General features: G+C 44.4%; 1 protein-coding gene and 1 long non-coding RNA gene across 3 annotated transcripts in view; both read left to right on the top strand.

Annotated features, from left to right (window-relative positions):
- znf296 (zinc finger protein 296) overlaps positions 1 to 9,336 on the top strand; it is a 13,541-nt gene extending 4,205 nt beyond the window's left edge. For both annotated transcript variants that reach the window (XM_019887680.1, XM_019887679.1), the window contains 2 exons: positions 1,246 to 1,626; positions 7,603 to 9,336. In XM_019887680.1, coding sequence (XP_019743239.1) covers positions 1,246 to 1,626; positions 7,603 to 9,212 — 1,991 coding nt within the window. In that variant the 3' untranslated portion in view covers positions 9,213 to 9,336. The remainder of the gene's footprint in view (positions 1 to 1,245; positions 1,627 to 7,602) is intronic.
- Positions 9,337 to 11,800: 2,464 nt separating this feature from the next.
- LOC109526334 (uncharacterized) lies at positions 11,801 to 13,526 on the top strand. Its single transcript, XR_002170312.1, has 2 exons — positions 11,801 to 13,143; positions 13,236 to 13,526. It is a non-coding gene; the product is annotated as an uncharacterized LOC109526334 (long non-coding RNA).
- Positions 13,527 to 18,645: the final 5,119 nt, after the last annotated feature.

Consider the following 18,645-nt stretch of genomic DNA (forward strand, 5'->3'; position numbering starts at 1 on the left):
CCCTTTGTGCGTCTGTGGGTCTTGTGAGTGAGCTGATCAGTTCTGGGTCGCTTGAAGGAAGTGGTCAGTGGCCTGTGAGCAGTTTGGCCCCATTGCGATGCTCCTTTTGACTGACACAAGCACTTGAAATCAGCCGCAATGCTGTGCGTGTGTGTGCGTGTATGTGCGTGCGCTCGTGTGTGCTGTTTAACGTGTATACTTGTTTAATTGCCAGTTGGTATTTAAGAACTACCTGCACAATTCTGCTTTGATGTTTTTGAAAATGCTCAGTTTTGAATGAGACTTTCAAAATAGGTCATCATGAAACAGTCTTTAGTACTGACAAGGACCCGAGTGATGTTTTTTGTCATTGTTGTTTTTGTTTTTTTTAACAGAGGCCGTGTCAATTCCGATATCTGGCAGGAAAAAAAAAATCAGATAACAGTTCAATTGGCCGATTAATTAAAATGACTTAATGAATAAAATAAAAATTTTTGGTGCCTTCATGCTTACACAATCAAGATATATGAATTACCGGCAGAACATTTGACTTGATTCTTTTATATTTAACTTTGCGCCGGTGAGGAAAAAAAATGGCAAAAATTGTAAATATTTCATGTAATTGCTTAACATTTTCCAAGTACAGGCTTGATTTAAAGATCATTATTTTAGCATTTCAAAATATTTTCGATTAATATTGAACATTTCAGCTCCTGCATTTAAAAATCGCTCTTTAAATAAAAAAAAAAATCAGGAGGTGAACTCCAAATATTTTTTTTAAAAATTGTCATTTTGTTTGGGGTTTTAACATGCAATTACATTCGTCGAATAATTATGTAAATATACTTCATGAATTGGTGTTGTTGGGTGGAATCCTTGTATCTTCAAAGAGCCTTTTCAGGGTAAAAAAAATGTGTTTTAAGTTATCAAATGCAGTATGGGTAAGAAGAGGAAGATATGTTGGTAAAAATGTTTTGTTTTGTTTTTTACGCTGCATCTTAATCCGCCATATCAGGTTTTCTTAATAAAATCAGAACAATAATACAATATATTTAGTAATATTTATGAATTAAGGGTTAGTTTCAGCGACAGGTGGATTTTTTTGGAAAGGTCATAGCCATAAATTACAACACATGGTAAAATCCGTATTATGCAAGCCTTTATGGGTTAAGCTTAAAAGATATTTATGAAGTTGTGACAAAACATGTCAAACTGCATTTGACTCGTCAACATCTAACTCCACGAATCCATTTCCGTGTTTCTCAGAATCTTCTGATGCAGCGGACGGAAGTGCCGCCCCGCCAGAGGACCACCGCATGGCCGCGCACATCCTGACACCTGACGGGGGCGGTGACCTCTTGACCTGCGGCCAGTGTAGCCGGGCCTTCCCTCTGGCGCACATCCTGGTCTTCATCCAGCACAAACAGGGCGGCTGCCTCCCACGAAACCAAGCGACTGACGCCCGCGTCGCACCCCCCTCACCCACCCGCCGCGGCGTCACTATCACCGCCCCCTCTGCTGGAATCCCAATGGCCGCCTTTGCTGCGCCGGGCTTCATTGAGCTGAGGAGGGAAGAGGCGGCGGCTCGGGAGCGAACCTGGGGGGCGGAGCTTGGGGTGAAGGTGAAGGTGGAGCCCGGCAAAGCAGGTGAGTTCTTGGAAGAAAGAAAAAAAGGCAGGTTGCTAATTAGCCGGCCTGTTTTTTTTTTTTTTCCTCCCGTTTGTTTACCCCCCCTCACCCCTCTGTATGAGTCCAGCTCATTAGCTAGCCGTTGCCATTGGCAGGCCTTGGTGAGTTAGTGATGCAAAAGCTAATTGTGCAGAAAGCAGTGGCGTCGGGAGGCTTTCTGGCGGTCCCCCAGGGGGGGCCCTCCTGCCACTACGCCGAGCACCTGAGCTCCGTGCCCGCCCCCGACTCGCCACCAATCCCCTGCCTGCTTGTCTCTGAGGTGACCAGGTAAACATGTTCCGATTCCCGGGATAATACAACGCATGCTGTCAAGTTACGAACATGGAAGAAGCTCGAAAAGAGGATGTGTTGTATGTCGGGCTGAACCATTTTGAAAAATAATCAAATGGCCTGCCCCCCCCCCCCCCGCCCCCCCACTACCACAATATTGCGGTTGCGATTTAATATGCAAGGAACTTGTCATCATAGATGATTTAGAGTTTGATTTATGAGTTTATGATACCGCTTTATCGCAAGAAAGAATCAACTTATACTTTCTTCTGGGTAAGAACAATGCGAGTGACATGCTGCTTGCCAAATAGACAGCCCGCGATCCTCTTTGCTAGTGGCTTATGAATATTTCTTGCACTCTACAACAAATGTTGAGCTTCAGTAGAATACAGTTTTGACTTTGGCCGGAGGCAAACCTGCTAAATGTGAGCTCAGTCATTACTGCCGTCATTTATAGAGCGGTTGTGATTGGCTTAAAAACACCATGATGAGCCTCTTCCAAGACTCGCGTCCAAAATCTTAGTGGGTAGTTGTTTTTGTCAAAGTTTTTGCGTATGTTGTTTTTCCGGTCGGATTGGAAAGAACACAGATGTGAATCTCAAACAGGTTTGATAATTGGTTTCCAAGATGAGCCTCATTAAAGGGAAATTACCCAAAGAGGTTTTTCCATAGTACTGTAATTAGAAGATCTGATGCCCAACTAGTCCAGTGCCTTGAGGAAGCACCGGAGACACCGGATATTTCCAGAAAATGCTTGTTCCTCAAAAATGCATTTCAAGGAAAGTCACAGGATTTGGACAGCCACTAGTTCTCAAACATATTGCACCAAGTGAGGGTGACTCATTTGAAGCCCCTTTGGCGTACCGTATTTTCTGCACAAAAAGGCGCACCTAAAAGCCTTCCATTATTCTTATAAGCTCCCAGCGCACTTTAAAATCCGATGCGCCTTGTGTACGGTCATTACGGTAATATTTCGACCCCTAAAATGGCTCCTTGCTCGAGACATGCTGACAAAGCAGACTTCAAACTTAAGGCGATCGGGTTACGCAGTTGAACATGGAAATAGAGCAGCGGTAAGAGGGTTCAACGTTAACGAGTCAATGTTATAACTTGCTCTTGGTGAAGTGAACTGTGTCGCTGCTTTATAAAATACGTTTTACTGACATCTGATCGTTCTGTTGGCGTTTCCTTGAGCGTAGCTACACCTAGTGGATGCATTGTAGATTGCGTCTTATAATGCGGTGCGTCCAATGTATGAAAAAAATGACAAAATAGGCCATTCATTGAAGGTGCACCTCATAATCCAGTGCGCCTTTTAGTGTGGAAAACACGGTACCCAAAGGTGTCTAAAATCGTCACTGCAAAATGTCTTTAAAGCCCCAAATTACCCATTTCCTCCCGTGGTACAAAAAGCACAACTGTGCCTTCCGCAAAAAAATCAATTAAAAAAAATAATGCTCGTGCGAGACAACAAACCATCCGACAATCCAAAAATATATGGATGCTCTGAAAGCTTTCACTGCTGTTGCGATACAGCAGGGCTCTCCAACCCCAGTCTTGAACGGGTACGTTTCAACATGTTTTAAATGTCTCCCTCCTCCAGCGCACCTGATTCAAGTGATCAGCTCATGAGCAAGCTCTGCAGCAGCCTGAAAAAATGCTTCTGATCGTTTGAGTCAAGTGTTTGGGAGGAGGGGGACAGCTAAAACACGCTGGCTTTGATCTCAGATCTGAGCTCGATTCTGTGGCAGTGTAAACTCAGCATAGAAAATGGTATCAACCTTCTTTGAAATGCAATGACGTATCTGCATTCGGTATCATCACATTAGTTGCGCATCTATTGAAAGCAAAAACAGAAGTGAAATTTCGTCCGAAAATCAAAATGTATAAAAAGTGTTTTTATAGCTATTATAGTATTAAAAAAAAAGCAGTAACGGAGTGAAACATTATTCTGCTATAAGCCTCCCATAACATTTGAGCCTTGGCGGAGGTCTTTGCACCTGTCAGGACAAACAAACGGACGCAGCATCCCGCAGCAAGTAGAGATGAGCGTCCCTCGTGCACATGTCGAAACCTCCCATGTCGTGTGCACACACGTTAGCAGTTCCTTCCTTTGTGCAACGCTCAGGGAGGGGGGGGGGGTCAGGGGGAATGCTGCCTGTACTATTTCTGTCCATCCACAACATCTCTTGTTTTATTTATTTAATATATTATTTTCTTTCTTTCTTTTTTTCTTTTTTTGCATCCTCATCAACCGAAGCCGAGTCCACATGTCAAAACAGGATATCAATAATACATGCGGTAGTGTGCACACGGCTCAGTCAGTCTCTTTTGAGGTCAAGTGAATTTGTATGTGTCGATTTGAGCTGGAAATGACACAAGAAAGTTGCAAAAGACGGTCAGAAGCCGCGGTAAGAGGGATTCATGCATGCAGATGATTACAGTCAAATGTTACCGAGACGTCTGTTCGAAGTGACCGGGATCTTTTCAAAGGATTGCTTCGGCAAAATTGGAAAGGGATATGAATAATGGTCAAAAATGTTTCATAAGACGACATATTTTACCACTTGTCATTCAATATTTACCACTTTTCCTGAAAAATGCCAGATCGTTTTATGATGATGATGATAAAAATAATAATAATAATAATTAGTATTATTATTATTGTTATTATAACAATGGTAAAAATCAAAATCATCTTGACAATGATCATCATCATAATTATCATAACTTATATTTATATATTTTTTCAACTTTATATTTTTCAAAATTATTCAACCCTAAACAATATACTGTGTAAACAAACAAACACACAAAAAAAAACATTGCAAAGAAATGTCATTGTCAACACAATAACGCTTGATCATAATTGAAGCCGTTCATTGGCGGGCTGTTTTGAGTGAATGTGAGAGAGCGCTTATCCCGCAAGCACATGTCCCTCCTTTTCTTACTCTGCATCGAAGGAAAGTGTGTGTGTGTGTGTGTTTGCGTGCATGTGGTGGGGTTAGAGTGGGGTGGATTACTGAAGAGCCCCGTGCATCTGTCTCGTTCCTTTTTATTTATTCTCCTTGTTTGTTTTGTTTTTTTTTTTGTTGTTTTTTTTTTTTCCCCATCTCCACCGCCGCCCTCCTCCTCCGTCTTCAGCACACTTTTGCTTCGCCCGCTTTCAATTTCTTGCCTCCCCTCTCCGTCTCGGCCTCCCGGGGGAGAAGAGATTCTGCCTGCTGCTCGTTAGTGCTCCCAGCCAATCTGCATTTTTAATTAGTAGTTATTGCTTCTGCTTAATATTCAAGTGCTACCCCGGGCCAAATGGGAATCCTTACACACACGAAAAAAAAAAACAGAGAGAGAGAGAGAGAGAGAGAGAGAGAGAGAGAGAGAGAGAGAGACACACACACACACTTCACTAGTTCAATGAAGATTTACCCATAAGTGGTGGAAAAAAAATTGCACTTCACCATACTGAGAAGTGTTATTATTGCTTAACCACCTAGCCGCTGTCACCCCCTCAGGGATAGATTTGGGGGCGGAGGGCTTGGAGGATGGGTCTCAAGTACAATCCAAAGGGATGACATATTTTCACGGTGTCCTCCCCTCCCTTGCGCTACTTTATAATCTTTTTATCTCATTTTCTTTTTTTATCTCCCGAGCCCTGACCTACCTAGCTCTCTTTTCCTGCTCACACCCTATTTTTTTTTTTTTTTTTTCTCCCATCCCAACTTTTGCTGGCTGCCTCCTCGGGCTGGGTTAAAGGACATGAGCACCACACAGACAGAAAAGAGAGGAGAAAGAAACAGAAAAACAGTTGCTCTCTTTTTCATCTCTCGCCTCCTCCCCTCCAGTAAAATACTGACGGATTTGACTTGAGGAAACATGAAAGAGGCTTATAGCAGTCCGCTTTGAACCTCTCAGAAAGAAAGAAAAAGAAAAAAATAGAACACTTTCTCCCCCCTCCGCAATTTAGAGATCGTCTCTCCAGTGTTGATTAATGCAGAAAAGGCCTCATTTGTCAAGCAGGCTGAGTCAGTGGCTCATTTGCATAAAGCATTCGTTTGCCGCGTTCTGCTAATTAGCAATTTGCAGCTTAATTGGAAAGTGGTTTCTCGCTTAGCAGACAAAGCTATCCAACATATAAAAATATCTGCAAGATGCACCCGCCAGCACACCTCTGCTTTGCCTCGGCCTGGAAAATGTCACTCTAGCCCGGCGTCCTTTCTTTGATGTTGACAGAAAACATGTTTAGTGTGTGTCGTTTTGCTGACGCGCGCCAACAATCAATCAGAGAGCCGTTACTTCATAGACAATTTCAAATCAAAACAACAGACTATGGTGAAGAACAATGAAGCGGACTTCATATCTGCATCCTTTTGACCTTTTCCACAAACGACATTTCCCATCACCCCCTATTATGACCCCCAATGTGGTGAAAATTTGTATTTCAGCTCTTTATCTCAAAAAGGAAATTGGTAAACAATGGGACCTTGAGATCCAAGTTCACTTTGTTCCGCGATCCTGCTTGTAATTCAAAACCATTGTATCTCAAATCATCTTTGCCCATTGAAATGAATGGAAATACCATTAATCCGTTCCAGCCTCCTCAGATGAAAAAAATGTTGGCTTGTTTTAAGAAGAAAAATACTACTTTATAATTTTGCACTTCATAAAAAAACAGGGTGACAACAAAATTAAATATAATGTGAAGGATTAACTCGTTTGTGTTCCTTAAATGTGCATCATGATTTAACGTTGCGATCCAATTTGATGCGCTGTGCTCACCTTGGCCACCAGGAGGCAGTACAGTACAATACAGCCATGCAGATGTGAATAAAGAAGAATGTACTTGTGAACTCCTACTGTGAATGACTCAGGCTGTGTGCGTCCTCTGAAGACATTTTTTCTGTCGCATTTCTGGCACGACTAAACCGCACATGTTTTCCAAATTTGAGGAGGACGATTTGCAGACCGGGTGCTTCGACGCCTTCAAAGGCTCCTCCTCATGTAGGCTCCGTAGACCGTATACACCGTGACGAGTTTCAACAGGCTTCATGTGAATTTGATAACGTCTTGTGGCCAAAAATGCGGCCTTCGGAGGTCCCAGGCTGTGAATTTGGATACAGCCTCAGTAAAATGCTGTCGTCATTTTGTCATTTTTTTCGCCGTGGACAAAGAATATGTGCCTGTGAGCATTGTTGTACTCTGTTTTGATCTGCCTAAATGTCTTGATGTTCAAATATCCGTTGCTGAACGTTTTCTAAAACCGGGAGTATCAGCGCTAATTGTTAGCTTGTAAATGCTGTTTACCATATATGTTAGCATTCAGCTAAACTGATTGTTGTAAGGCACAGTAATGTTGTTGTTTGGTAGGAGGCTGCACAGATACACTGTGGCGGAGCGTATACGTCCCAATCGGGAAAATATGGTCGCTTTGAAGACTCAGATCAGTGGCTCATTTGCATGAGACAGGACCGCCCCCTCAAAAACTAATTTCAGCAAGGCCCTAAAAAGAAGGTTCTTCATCCTTAGGGCATTTTGATAAAAGTGTGTCACCGACATGTTAAGACACCTAGGAAGAGTTTTCTCACCCCAAGTAGACTGTGATCAGCTCCAGGTCCACCGTGGCCTTTTTGCGTGTCACTGATCGTGCTCTGTTTTCGTGTTTTCCAGGGTGCAAGGAGCCCGCCTACTTCACCTGTCAGCAGTGTGAGAGTGTGTTACACTCTGCCTGGGCCTTGTTGCAACACGCCCAACACGCCCACTCCCTCAGCATCTACCAGGAGGATGACGAGGACGTCCGAGCCAGAGGAAATCTGAAAGAGAACAAACCCGTCGCTGCCACGGTGGACCCTCGCCACCTGAGCCAAGTGCTCGCCTCCGCCTTCCAACCTACCCTGCGTCAGGCTCAGGCCCGCCAGACTCCCACCAACCTGCCCCCCAACAGCCTGCAGGCTCTGAACTTCTCCGAGCTGCTGCGGGGTCTTGCCGAGGGCACTAACAATATTAACAACAGCAATCTTGCCGTCAGCTCGCCGGGAGGCCTGGCGCCGTCCCCGTCCTCCTCCCCGCCAGCGGCGTCCCCCTTTCCTCAAACGGGAGTCCTCCAGGCTGACTTCAAGTGCGAGCTGTGCGACCATAACTTTCAGTCCCTGCGCGCCCTTTCCGCTCACCGCCGGACTCACGCGTGCGAGAGGCCTTACCACTGCGGGGTGTGCGGCCAGGCCTTTGCCCAGAGCGGGCAGCTGGCCCGCCACATCAGGAGCCACCACCGGGAGGCAGTAGGGAGCGGGTATGAATCAGCAGATGTGATGGTGATGGAGTCCACTAGAGGGAGGTTTCAAATACAGCCGGCGAAGGCCATGACGGACATGAGAGCGCAGGGCCCTTCTGAGTTGGACCTGGCGGTACCCAAACATCCCGCGATCGCCTCAAGCCTGATGCTTCTCCCCTCGCAGGTCAGGCCCTCAGACAAAGAGCTGCTGAGCCTCTACCGGAGCCAGAGGGATACCGGCGAGGAGGAGGCCGAGCCGCAGCGGGAGCCCCGGCACGCTTCCCCTTGCGCCAGCCCCTCCGAGGGCTCCCTGGAAAGCGGCGAGACGGGTGGCAGCGGCGAGAGTGGCATCGCCAGCGGCAACTGCACGCCCAAGCAGCCCGAGATGAGCGAGCGGCCCGAGATAATTGACTTCAGCTCGGCCATAGTCAGCGAAGCTGTGCAGGAGTGGCAACGGGAGAACGAGCGGAGGAGCACCGGCGGAGGGACCGCCGGCGCCACGTCCGGCTCGTCCACCAAGAAGAAGAAGGACGAGGCGTGCGAGTACTGCGGCAAGCAGTTCCGCAACAGCAGCAACCTCACGGTGCACCGCCGCAGCCACACGGGCGAGCGGCCGTACCGCTGCGGCCTGTGCAGCTACGCCTGCGCGCAGAGCTCCAAGCTAACGCGGCACATGAAGACACACGGGGCCCAGGGAGCCAAGGCGCCGTTCCTGTGCCAGCTTTGCGCCGTGCCTTTCACGGTTTACGCCACCCTGGAGAAGCACCTGAAAAAGGTGCATGGCCTCAGCCACGCCAGCATGGGCGCCTACGCCCAGGCCAGCGCCGCAGACAATCTGGCCACAATGAAGGCCGAAGAGGCGGCGGCGGTGGTTGTGAAGATGGAGGAAGAGGAAGCCAATCTGGATCAGATAGCCAGCACGGAGAAGGAAGAACTTAGCCATGAGGGTAGCCCGGCGGGAAGTCCGGCTACGGCGGAGGCGGCCGTGGCTTTGACTCCTGCTCCCTGAGAGCCCCCCCTCCCCCTTTAATAAAACTCTACCATGTACTGGACTGAACTGGCCTCACAATAAAAATCAATCGACAAGAAACTGGAGTAGCAAGGTGGCGGAAAAGCGGTCGTATGCCAGAAATCAAAAAAAAAAATTCAAACTGCAGGCTGAGAAAGTGCCTCCTTGTGTGACCACAGAACAAAACGGTGACATTCAAACAGGGACATTACCAGCGCTGCAGAACAGGAAGTGAGCTACCACAGTCCACGCCAACACAGGAAACCCCATGATCAAGTTGCAGGTGATGCAAAGGCACCACTTGTCGCTTCTCTGTGTGACCCACCGGACGGGCGACTGTCGTATCATCGAGATGAATGAATGACGCGAACGTATCGATGAATACGTGTGGAGACTTTCTGTTGAGACGGCCTTTTAAAGGCTAGGAGGCAAACGCTGTCTGTCTGCCGTGCCTCAACTTTCTTTTGAAAGGCGCTTGCTGGTCTCGAAACGTCATGTTTACAGGCCTCCTGGCGAGGTTGCGCTCCTGACTTCTTGTGACAAATGTGAATAGATTTCTGTGTGTGTGTGTGTGTGTGTGTGTGTGAGAAAGAGAAAGAGCGCTTTTCCAGGATTACTTTCTATGCAGCAAAACTGTAATTCTCTGGCCCCTGCGTGTGAAACTGATGTATATTACCTTTCTGTTCTTGCTGTTTACGTTTGTAAAATGTCCAATTGTTAGGAGCCTGTGCATGTGTGTTTTGCAGCTGTTATTATTTCCTGGTTGTGTGTGTGTGTGTGTTTTAAAATAATTTGTAATTTATGAACGCTGCAGCTTGGTGGTTGTGGAAGTGAGAGTGGAGAGGCACTTCATTGAGTGAGCACTTGCTTTTTGTGTGTGTGTGTGTGTGTGTGTGTGTGTGCGCGCGTGTGTGCAACGACACTTGTACTTGAACTGTGTTCCTTGACCGCATGCGTCCTTTTGGATCATTTTGTGTGCAGAACTCAAGCGAACTTTGTTTGTGTGCATGTGTGCGACTGTGTGTGTTTGTGAAACTGTATGAACACTGTTAGGTGCGAGCGTGTATGAGAGATTAAGATATTGTGCGTCTGTGTGTGTGTGTGGGTGTGACTGTTACAGTGAGACCGTATGTGTCAGAGTGATCAAGTGTGTGTGAGAGAATACTGTATGTTAGTAGGAGTGTGTGTGTCATTGCGTTTGTGTGCGTGACTGAGTTAGTGTGTGCGAGAAGCTGCTTGTGCAAATGGTGAGAGTGAGCGAGTGAGTGAGGCCATTTCAATGGGACAGTTTTTCAGGCGAGTGATGTGGAGTGGGTTGTTGGTTTTGGGGTGTGTGTGTGTGTGTGTGTGTGTGTGTGTGTGTGTGTGTGTGTGTGTGTCTGACTGACTGTTCTCGGGTGTGTGAGAGAGTAGACAACCTGTTCGTAGGACTGTGCGTGTGTGTAAATTCTCCACTGACTGTGGAGAGTTGGAGGGAGTGTTTTTTCAGAAAAGACAGGAATTGAGAGTTTTCACTGTGAGACAGCATATCTGAGAGATCCAGCGCGTGTGAGAGGCTACTGCGTGTTTGTGGGACTGTATGTGTGCGCAACTGAATGCGAAACGTGAGAGACAGCGAGTGCGTGCGTGACTGTGTGAGGAACAAAACTATATGAGAGTTTGTGTGTGTGTGTGTTTGCGAGATAGTGTGTGTGTGGTGTGCGCTCGTGTGACCACTGTGTATCCGTATCAGGGACAGCAAAATAAACGTGTGTAAAAGCAGTGTAACTGTTCAGGGATGATGTTTTATACATAGATTGACAATCTTACTGTTGTTTTTGCTGTTATTATTATTGGATTCCGAACTGCCTGTCGCTGTTACGTCTCCTGTTGATTTGTCTCCTTTTCCACTCAACACTTGCCTGTCTGACTCTGTTTTCTAACCTTGTCATGAGGATCCTCAATAAAGAGCTGAGGTGTATTTTTTGCATTGTGATGCCTGTTATTATCTTCTCTTATTTGTAGATCTGATATCAGGCTTTAACATTTTTGAACTGACAAGGAGCCCCCTGGATCCCTACCGGTAGATATTTTTTTTATGGGTATATGCAGCCTGATAACTGTCAGACGAACAAAAATATAACAACAAACCACAAAATATGGCATCCCCGCGGGAGCACAGTGGTGAGCGGTTAGCACATCTGCCTCACAGCCTGAAGAGGTTGGGGTCCGAATCTCGCTGGATGGACGACGCTCTTGGACTTTCTCTTCTGCTTTTTTATTTTTATTTTTAAAAGAAGACTTTATTTTTCCCATTTTGCCTTTTTTTTAATAGCAGTCGTTATTTTCCCATTTTGCCGTTTGAGTCTTGAAGTGTCATCCTTTGTGAACCAGGAAGTAGTCTGATCACTACAAAACAAACACAAATCATATATATATATTTTGAACAGTTGTTTGGGGGATTTATTATAGCTTTTTGCTATTTAAGTTACGATACAACTACTTTCCTAGCACTGGCTCAAAAATGCTATGTTAAAGCCATTTGAAGTACTGATAATCTTGATGTGAACAAACCGGAAGCCTGCTAGCATATGATAAAATATGGCACTGGACCTTTATTTTATTTTATTTTATTTCTTAGTTTTGTGGGCAATTCTTTCTAGATTTTGCATTATTAGTAGCAATGGAACACTGTCCTCTAAAACATTGCACAGTCCTATTGTTGCACGCTCATCCTCTGCAAACCATGAAGTAGTCTGATCCCTAAAAATACAAACATAAATTGAATTTTTCACTTCTGATTGAAGAAAGAAATCACTTTTTGCTATTTTAATCTCTATCGAACCATTTCCCTACCCCAGAACCCAAAAATGATAAGTTCAAGTCTTATAAAGTCATGCTTTGTGAACCAGGAAGTAGCATGCTAGCACAAACAAAGACAAAGACGGACCTCGACAATCTCTATTTTTTCTGCTTTTGTTGACTGTTCAATGTCTTTGTTCTACTCAGCGCTGCTCTCGTTTACATTTTTTCTTATTCGTGCTTGCAGTTTGGGACCCGCTACAAAGCTTTTGAAAGTATTTTAAGCGCCTCTTCTTGCCGTGGTTGTTTTCTCAGTCAGTGCGGGCTGTTTTCCTCTGAGGAACCCAGTCAGCGCTGACTTATTAATTTTTAATGTAAGCGTTTGGGTTAGGGACCCTCACTCCTTGTTTACATCCTTGTGATGTTCCCGCCTTTGTGTCAAGACGATGTCATGCATTTATAGTGTCTGCATTGTGTGTGTTTGTTTGGTGTCTGTTCCTCTCGCAGGTCACAAGAGGGCTGCAGCCGATGGGACGCGGCTGGCTAAAGGTTCTCAGGATACAAAAATTGAGGAGTGGTGCGGGGTGGGTGCCAGGGCAGTTTGGTTATTGTTTGCGGGCATGTTGGGAGGCAGAGCGGGGTGAATGGGGAGTGTCAAGGGGTTGGGATAATTGCTGACTCTATTTTGAGGACATAAAAACCTCTGCAGCAGCATCTCGGGCCCAAAGCCCACCCCACTCCTCCTTGTAATGAAAATGAAGTTCTATGATCCCTCTAGCTCATTAACAGCAGGTCTTTTAATGAGCTTTCAACAAGGTGGGGGCTGGGTAGATGATGACAAGTATGGTTGGAGTGCGGCTGGGTGAGTTATTGCACCAGATGTACACACGCCCACTCGTCCCAATTACCATTGTGTTATGGAGAATAAAGTGGAAATGAAGACGGAAGCCTCAGACTTCCATGAGTTACCGGTTGTTATTCCGTTTTTTTTTTTGTTTTTTTGCTCCACAGAGACAGAAAAAAGGAGGAGGGAAGGAGTGGTGGCTTCCAGGTGACAGGTAACATCCTCTATGACTCCCTCTGGTAAACTCTGGCCTCCTTGTCCCCGAGGCGCCGCCATTTGCCGCAAGTACGGGCGCAATTGTGTAAGGTAAGGCGATACGGGCAAAAACCCGCGGCCTATACAGAGTCTGGCTATCTTTTCCAGGACGATCCCGACTGCCCTTTGTCTTTTCTTTGTAGCGCACACCTCTCTGCTGTCGCCGGCCAATCACGAGGCGAGGACACGTCGAAGGCCAAGTGGAGAGCGAGGCACGCGGCACTTTTCTGACCAGTTGGCCGACCTCAACTCAAGTAAGGTGGACTTTGACTTCTTTCAGCCACACACACACACACACACACACACACACACACACACACACACACACACACACACACCCATAAACTGCAAAGATAAATGTTACATTCATGTCAATGAGGGAGACCTGTATTCAAGATCAAAACTTTTTTTTTAACACTGTTTCATATTGAGGGCTCTCTCTAATTCTTCATGTACATCAAGAAGGTGGCCCAAATGCTAATCAAAGAACCTTCTCAGCGTGATTCAGTGCAGTATTATAAAAGCCCTGGCCCTGGTTATGGAATCACCGCTCATGAGGATCGTCATTTACGGTACATGTGTAAATTTGGAGACAAAAAGTCAAATCATGTATTTTCCCTGGAACATTTTTTTTTTCATTCAAAGTCACATTCTTTTGGCTTTAAGAAACACTCAAAAAGAAAAAGAAAAAAAAAGAAAATTGCTGGAGCCAGTCACAGTTTTTATTTTTTTTATATTTGTAGATGAAGTTGAGTAAAAAACATGGATTCATTCAGTTCTGCGCACACAAACAAAAAATAAATAAATAAAATTAAAATGCTGGCTCGTTTTCCTTACTCACTGGGTAGTTATGGATTTCAGATTCAGATTCCGACACTTTATTGATCCCAATTCCCTTGCGGTTCACCGGAACACAATCACACACCATGTTTTATGACAAATCGTGCATCAGAACAAGAATAAAAACAAACAAACAAAAAAAAAACAACAGCGATAAGCTCATGGATAATAAAATAGCACAATAAATAGGCAAGAATAAGAAGAAATTGTTCTAAAATGACTGTGGCCAGCATTCAACAGCCTGACAGCAGAGGGAATAAAAGATTCAGAGTGTCTGTTAGTTCCACTCAAGGGTGCATGATAGCGGCGGCCCGAAGGCATCGCAGTGATCTAAGCGGACAGCACGTGGTCAGGCTGGCTGAGAATGCTCTTTGCCTTCTTCTTCACCCGTTTCTCCCAGAGGGAACACAAATCTCTCTGCTGGACCCAAATGACTTTCGAACCAACTATACTGTTTCGTCTATTCTGGTTCTTGAAAGACAATACGGCGAACCAGCAAACAAAGGAAAATGTCAACAGACTTTCCATCAATGAGCAAGAAAAAAAAAAAAAGATCAAAAATTTTATTCTGCTGGACCCAAATGACTTTCGAACCAACTATACTGTTTCGTCTATTCTGGTTCTTGAAAGACAATACGGCGAACCAGCAAACAAAGGAAAATGTCAACAGACTTTCCATCAATGAGCAAGAAAAAAAAAAAAGATCTAAAATCTTATATTTTAATATAATATTGAAGGAGCTCAGCCTTCTCATTCACTGAATTCTCCATTGTCCGCGTTTTACAATAGACTTGGTCTTGATGTCCAATTTGAGCTGAGAGGCAAACACCCTTCCCAGGTATTTAAAAGACTCTAGACAGCTCCGCCGTATAGGACAGTCGATTTTGTGTCCTGCGTTGGTGCGGATTTTGAGCAGATTGGGTTACATTCCGTTTCAATCCACTTGGTGCAACAGCTCTCCGAGGTGTGAACACCCTTTATTTAACAGCTGACTAATTAGCATATTCAATCTGATGCAGGTTTTTGTTATGGAACAGAAAATTACAAAATGATGCTATGATTTATTCCTACACAATGGAGTGAGTCCATTTTCTTTTTCCTCTACTTGCATTAGAAACAAACAAAAAAATATTATTCTGTCTGTCTCTATCTGTTGCTGCACTGTTTGTATTCAAATATCTGTTTCTTTAAGAGTTTCAACATTACTGTGTAGATGCTGTTTGTTTGTCTATCTATACCGTTCCCTATTATGTGCTGGCTTTAAGCTAGTGGACAAAGTTATGTGGTTGTTCTAATTCTCTTAATTTTTATGTGTAGTCTGAGGTGAACTTTAACTCAGAGGGCATTCATCATTTTGAAGACTCGTTCATGAAGATTTGTTCACTACACCAAACATATAGTAAAATAAGAAAAATCTGATTTTACAAAGATTCTAAAATACATTTCTAATGCAATTTGCATGAGTTGCTGTTACGACCATTATTTTTTTATTTTTCATTTACGGTAATTTTAATCCATCATTCTTATTTTTAATAACACTAATATGATTATGCAGTATCCTAAAATCTGTTTAGGACAAAAATATTATCTGGGTTGCGTATTTAAAAAAAATAAAAAATAATGAATACAGTGCAGCCATTACAGCACAACATGCGGTGGTGTCTTGTGGCCGATTGAAATCACCACGATTACCCACCCACCCCACACACACAACCTCGCGCACTCTCCGGACAAATGAAAGTAGCAAATAAAATATAAATAAAATAACACCTAGAGGTGAGCCTTGGGGTACTCCACCAACCATAATTTCAACAGTAAATTCAAGATAGCAAAGACATGTGAAAACCATCACAAAGAAGCACTGTGTTTCAGTCACAAATGTGCTATTCAAAGGCACGGTGTCATGCAGCAGCATCCATAAGGCTATGAAGTACACTAACCTGTTCAAAACTTAAAAAGGGAAGTGTTCCCAGCAGCCTCATGGCAAGTCACGGTCATCACACACACACACACACACACACACACACACACACACACACACACACACACACACACACATACACAAACACACACACACACACACACACACCATCACACACACACACACTGCATATACACACACTTTTCTGGCATGAGTAGTGCTCTCTGTAATTTAGATTAAATTTAAGATGATTAGCTTTAAAACTTGCACAACAAAGGGAATGTGTGAGCTGTATGTTTACTTTCCTGTGGGCCTGGCCCGTGGCCATAAGAGGCTCTCACTTATGCATGAGGAGATTGTGCTTTATCATAGAAAAAGCCAATTAACTGGGAGTTTTAATTACTTTTCTCTTGCACTGTGTGGAGCCTCCAATCATCTCTGCAGGCCCCTTGTCCTGTTTATCCTCCCTGATGTGGCGCACATTAAACTTAAGAGTGTCTGTGGTGGTGGGGGTGAGGTGAGGGCGGGGGGCATCATGGGCGCTCTCTGTGTGATATCATGAGAGCAGGAGAAATTATGCGTTGGGGAGCGATCGAAACGACCGCAAGAATCCCTCACAGCTCTTTATGTTCTCCTTGTTGCGAGCCCTCGCCTCCTCGTCTCCCCTCCCTCACTGACCGCAGAGTGAAACCTGAATGTTGGAATGACACCCGCTTGCTCTCATCTTCCCAGTAAGAGTGAGCTGAGAAGCGACACGGGCAGCCATTCATCAATGCCGATGGATACTTTTGGGCATTCAACAGAAACGGAGAAAGTTGTTATGGCGGGATTAAAATCATGACATTTTCTGTACTGCTTGTCCTCACAAGGGTCGCAAATGTGCTGGAGCTTATTCCAGCTGTTTTCGGGCAGTAGAGGGGATATACCCGGAACTGGTTGCCAGCCAATCGCAGGGCACTCATAGACAAACCACCATTCGCGCTCACAATCACACCGAAGGACAATATTGGGTGTCCAGTTAAACTGCCATGTATGTTTTGGGAATGTGAGAGGAAACTGGAGTACCCGGAGAAAACCCACGCAGACACGGGGAGAACATGCAAACTCCACACAGGAAGTTCGAGGCCAGATTCGAACCCTGCACCTCTGCACTGTGAGGCGGACATGGTAACACACACACACACACACACACACACACACACACACACACACACACACACACACACACACACACACACACACACACACACAACCACACCCACACACCCACACACACACCCACACACAGTGAATTTGTAAACATATTTATGGCCTTTATACTGATGAATGCCAGCACTGACACAGACATTACACAGAAATCTTTTGTTTCCATTGAATTCGGACATGTTCATTGGTCGCTCATAGTTAAAATGTGTTAAACTAAAAACTAACAGATATCATTTGAATATTTTTGAGGAAAAGAGACAATTCCATGAGTTGACCACATTTTATTTATTCAGTACTTTTTCCAGTGTACTATTCTCCAGCCATCCATGATTAATTATTTAAAAAAAGTAAATGCATAACTTGTGTATATTGTGAAAGTTCCAAACAATGTAGCCTTGTCTAAAGCCTGCAAAGAAAAGTCTGAATACTTTGTCTTGCACTATAATTTACCTGGTCCACCTGGTGACCCACGTTGACACACACACACACACACACACACACACACTTTCATTCAGGTCTGCCTTTTTTTTTTTTTTTTGCCCTACCCAGACCGGAAGAAAAATGCCAGAAAACTGGATCTGAACATACGCCTCTGGCAGGCCAACCATTTCCCCCATGGACTCACGCACACCCACATACAACAGTCAGACACACACATACAAGCACTCACACACATGCAGGGGTCAGAGGTTTGTCCCAGATAATGTGCGCTCTCAGGTCAGAAGGTGGTAGTTTGATCTAGTGACAGGAGCGCAGATTTTTCATGCGTTGTGCTTGGCCCGCAGGGCCTGACGGCAGCTCACTTCAACTCTTTCTGCTTCACATACATTCACAAAACAGCAGCTAGATAGGTTCCGCCAAACCTTGGCAAAATTACCCGAAAAGGTTCCACTTGTAACAAATGCTACTATTTTTTTGTTTGGATCTGTTTGTTTGTTAGTGGGCCAATTCCTGCTGTGGAATATCATGTGAAAAACTAAATATGTCTGGATAAAATGTCAAGGTTTATTTTCCAAATAAAATACTAACCGGCCTAATTTTGTATTGCGTTATTTAGAATCATTTAATTACAAAAATTAACCATTTATTAAATATAGTATAGTACATATCAATAGTTTTTTAAATGTGTACTGTATGTAAAATGTATTTTGCTGATTTTTGTTTTAGTTGTGAGAATAATTAAAACGTTAATTTAATTAGCAATAATTAATAATAATAAATAGAAATGAAGTTAAGCTAATATCTGGCGCTCTAGTTCTGTGGCTATCTGTTCATCATTTGCATATATATGTATGTCTGTCTGCCAGATTTATTTTGTATCCCTCCAGCAAGCTAAGAAGTTATGTATTTGTGATCCAAACTACTTTCCGCTCCTCACGCCCTTTTCCAGCCTTTTCTGCCACGCCCTCATGCACCCCGTGAAGGATCATTCCTGGATCTACTGCTGCCGTGGCTACCTTGATGTAATCGTCTTCAAAATAGGTCTTCTTGATGACCCCCCAAACTTCGGAAAGAGGAAAAAAAAACACATGGAGCCAAGTTGGGTGAGTAGAGGAGATTGCCTCTCTCTCTCTCTCTCTATATAT

Source organism: Hippocampus comes, unplaced genomic scaffold (assembly GCF_001891065.2).
Source record: "Hippocampus comes isolate QL1 unplaced genomic scaffold, H_comes_QL1_v1.1 scaffold6, whole genome shotgun sequence".
Lineage (NCBI taxonomy): Eukaryota > Metazoa > Chordata > Actinopteri > Syngnathiformes > Syngnathidae > Hippocampus > Hippocampus comes.